This window comes from Anomaloglossus baeobatrachus, chromosome 1, assembly GCF_048569485.1.
Source record: "Anomaloglossus baeobatrachus isolate aAnoBae1 chromosome 1, aAnoBae1.hap1, whole genome shotgun sequence".
NCBI classification, from domain to species: domain Eukaryota; kingdom Metazoa; phylum Chordata; class Amphibia; order Anura; family Aromobatidae; genus Anomaloglossus; species Anomaloglossus baeobatrachus.
The window spans coordinates 177,329,169-177,332,135 of record NC_134353.1 but is presented as its reverse complement, the minus strand read 5'-3'; the positions used below and the strand labels follow the sequence as shown (position 1 = coordinate 177,332,135).

Sequence of the window (2,967 nt, the reverse complement as noted above, 5' to 3'; positions counted from 1 at the left end):
CAGCCAGCTTTCCGAGCCAGCCAGCTTTCCGAACCAGCCAGCTTTTCCGAGCCAGCCAGCTTTTCTGAGCCAGCCAGCTTTTCAAATCCAGCAAGCTTTTCAAATCCAGCAAGCTTTTCAAATCCAGCAAGCTTTTCAAAGCCAGCAAGCTTTTCAAAGCCAGCAAGATTTTCAAAGCCAGCAAGCTTTTCCAAGCCAGTCCATCCAGCTTCTCCGAGCCAGCCCATCCAGCTTTTCCGAGCCAGCCAGCTTTTCCAAGCTAGCCCAGCCAGCTTTCCGAGCCAGCCAGCTTTTCCGAGACAGCCAGCTTTTCTGAGACAACCAGCTTTTCCGAGACAGCCAGCTTCCCTTGCTACTTTCCAAGCTAATCAGGACTCAGAAGTTGGCAGCCACCAGATATGAGTACAGCAAAAAAAGCAAAAACAGATAGTGGAAGATCATTCCAAGAGGTCTGGACAGAGTCATTTGGAGTTATTGAACGCAGTGGGAAAGCGTTATGTACTCTGTGTAATGAAAGTGTTGTGTGTCGCACATCAAGTGTCAGACGGCACTTTGACACCAACCACAAAAATGTTGCCCAACTAAGTGAAACTGAACGAAAAGAGTTTCTTGAAGGCAAATTGAGAAAATATAATTCCCAGTCTCTTAGTTTTTGCAACTATCTTTCTCCAAGTAGAACAAATCATCTGACAGCTGCCAGTTTTCAAATGTCCCTGGTCTTAGCAAAACATGGTAAGCCCTTCTCTGATGGGGAAATTATCAAAGCAGCCATGTTGTCTGGGAGTAATTCTCTTTTTCATGATTTGCCAAATAAAGATAAAATTAGTCAACGCATCTCTGAGATGCCACTTAGCAGAAATACTGTTAAAGATCGAGTCCAGCGCATGGCAAGTGATGTTAGTCAGCAGCTCACCACTGACCTACAAAAGGCAGCTTGTTACTCAATGTGCTTGGATGAAAGCACAGATGTAAAAAATCACGCAAGACTAGCAGTAATTTTGCGTTATGCTGCTGGTGACACTATGAGAGAGGAGCTGGTGAAACTGTTATCCTTGCCTGAAAGAACACAAGGGATAGATATCCACAATGCTGTGATGGAGGCTTTTTTGTCACAAGACATAAGACCAGAAAAAGTTGTTTCAATTACTAGTGATGGGGCACCTTCTATGGTGGGTAAATCAGCTGGTTTCATACAGTTCTTTGTTAAAGAAATAAAACATGAAGTCATTCAGTTCCATTGTATTATACATCAAGAAGCTCTCTGTGCCAGGGAAAGTAGCAAAAAATTTGAGGATGTCCTTAAAGATGTCACAAAAATGGTTAATTACATCATAGCTCGTGCTCTAAATTCTCGACAATTTCAAGCACTTCTTGAGGAGGTTCAGGCACAGTATAATTGCTTACTTATGTACAATAATGTCCGGTGGCTGAGCAGAGGACAAGTCCTGGAGAGATTTGTAGCTTGCTTGGAAGAAATTAGGCTGTTTATGAATGAAAAAGGGCAGGAATATCCACAGCTCACTGATATGGCCTGGCTTACCAACCTCATGTTTTTCACAGATTTTACACTACACTTCAATGTACTGAATAAACAACTACAAGGTGTAGCTGTAGGGAAAACAGCAGAAAGAATGTTTTGTGATATTAAAACATTTGAGAGAAAACTTCAGGTTTTTGAAAGAGACATTGAAAGTGGGCAACTGAAATATTTTCCAAATCTAAAAATGCATTTAGAAAATTCTACATTTGTAGACAGTCTCACCAGCCATCAAGAAATCTACAAGGAATTTTCTAGCATTGTACAAGCTGCAAAGGTCAATTTTAGTAACAGATTTTTACAGTTCCGTAAAATGGAGACAACTCTGTGTTTTCTGACATTTCCAGAGAGAGCCAAATTTGAAGATATTGATCTTTCCTGCTTACAATGGTTAGATTTAGGGAATCTTGAAATGGAGCTATTGGAATTTCAAGAAAGCTCTATCTGGAAAAATAAATTCTGTGACCTGCGTGAAACACTTGAGAAGATAGAAGGAATGACAAAGGACAGCCCAGTTAGTTCAGAAAATGAAATCCTTAAAGTGTGGAATTCTCTGCCAAATAATTTTAAGTCAATGAAAGCACTTGGGATTGCTTTACTTACCCTGTTTGGGTCGTCATATTCTTGTGAGCAGCTGTTTTCAGCTTTGAATTATATCAAATCTGACATTAGAAACAGACTAACAGATGACCTGAGTGCAGCATGTGTTGCCCTCAAACTTACAAAGTATGAGCCAAGGGTAGACAAGTTATCAGCATGCATGCAACAGCAAAAATCACATTAATTGTTCAAAAGCATGCCAAATGATTGTAAAGTTCTGTTATTCAGATTATATTGCCCTCGTGGCACTTCACAATAAATAAATGGGTTTTGTGTTGTAGTTTGGGCACTCCGTCTCTGAAAGGTTCGCCATGACTATTCTATACCATGCCTCAGCATCCATAAGGAGATCTTTACCTTTCAAGATCCCTCGCTTATTTAACAAGACATCTTTCCATTCTTGCTCCTCTAATCTCCCTCTCTTGGCAGTGATCACTGCCACCTTGAGGAGCGACTTCATATTTTTTTTTAACATCCACAGAATACACAGAATTTCTACCTCAGTCCACAAACCACAACACAAACGGGTTGTCCTACCAGGAAGAAGTGTCACGTGGGTGATAGAAACTAGATACACCCTCACTATATCTTACTTCAAGTACTAGTAACCTCTGTTCACACTATATACACCTTATTTGAACAGTCCGTCCAGAACATCAATATTCAATGATTAAGCCTAAAATCAAGGGTTTTCCCCAGTTTATTCAATTCCTAGGTAAGAATACACTGACATCCACTAAAACAAGACCAATGAGTACGCATACCACGTTCAACTCACTGCTTAGCAGGAAAACCGTACCAGGTAACAGTCAGGGTCAGTCCCCCACTTT

The 2,967-nt window shown here is 40.7% G+C and overlaps 1 protein-coding gene across 1 annotated transcript; it reads left to right on the top strand.

Moving 5' to 3' along the window:
• The first annotated feature begins 398 nt into the window (after positions 1-398).
• LOC142292106 (general transcription factor II-I repeat domain-containing protein 2-like) lies at positions 399-2,321 on the top strand. Its single transcript, XM_075337258.1, has one exon. The coding sequence runs from the start codon at positions 399-401 to the stop codon at positions 2,319-2,321; it is 1,923 nt and encodes a 640-aa protein (XP_075193373.1).
• The last annotated feature ends 646 nt before the right edge of the window (positions 2,322-2,967 follow it).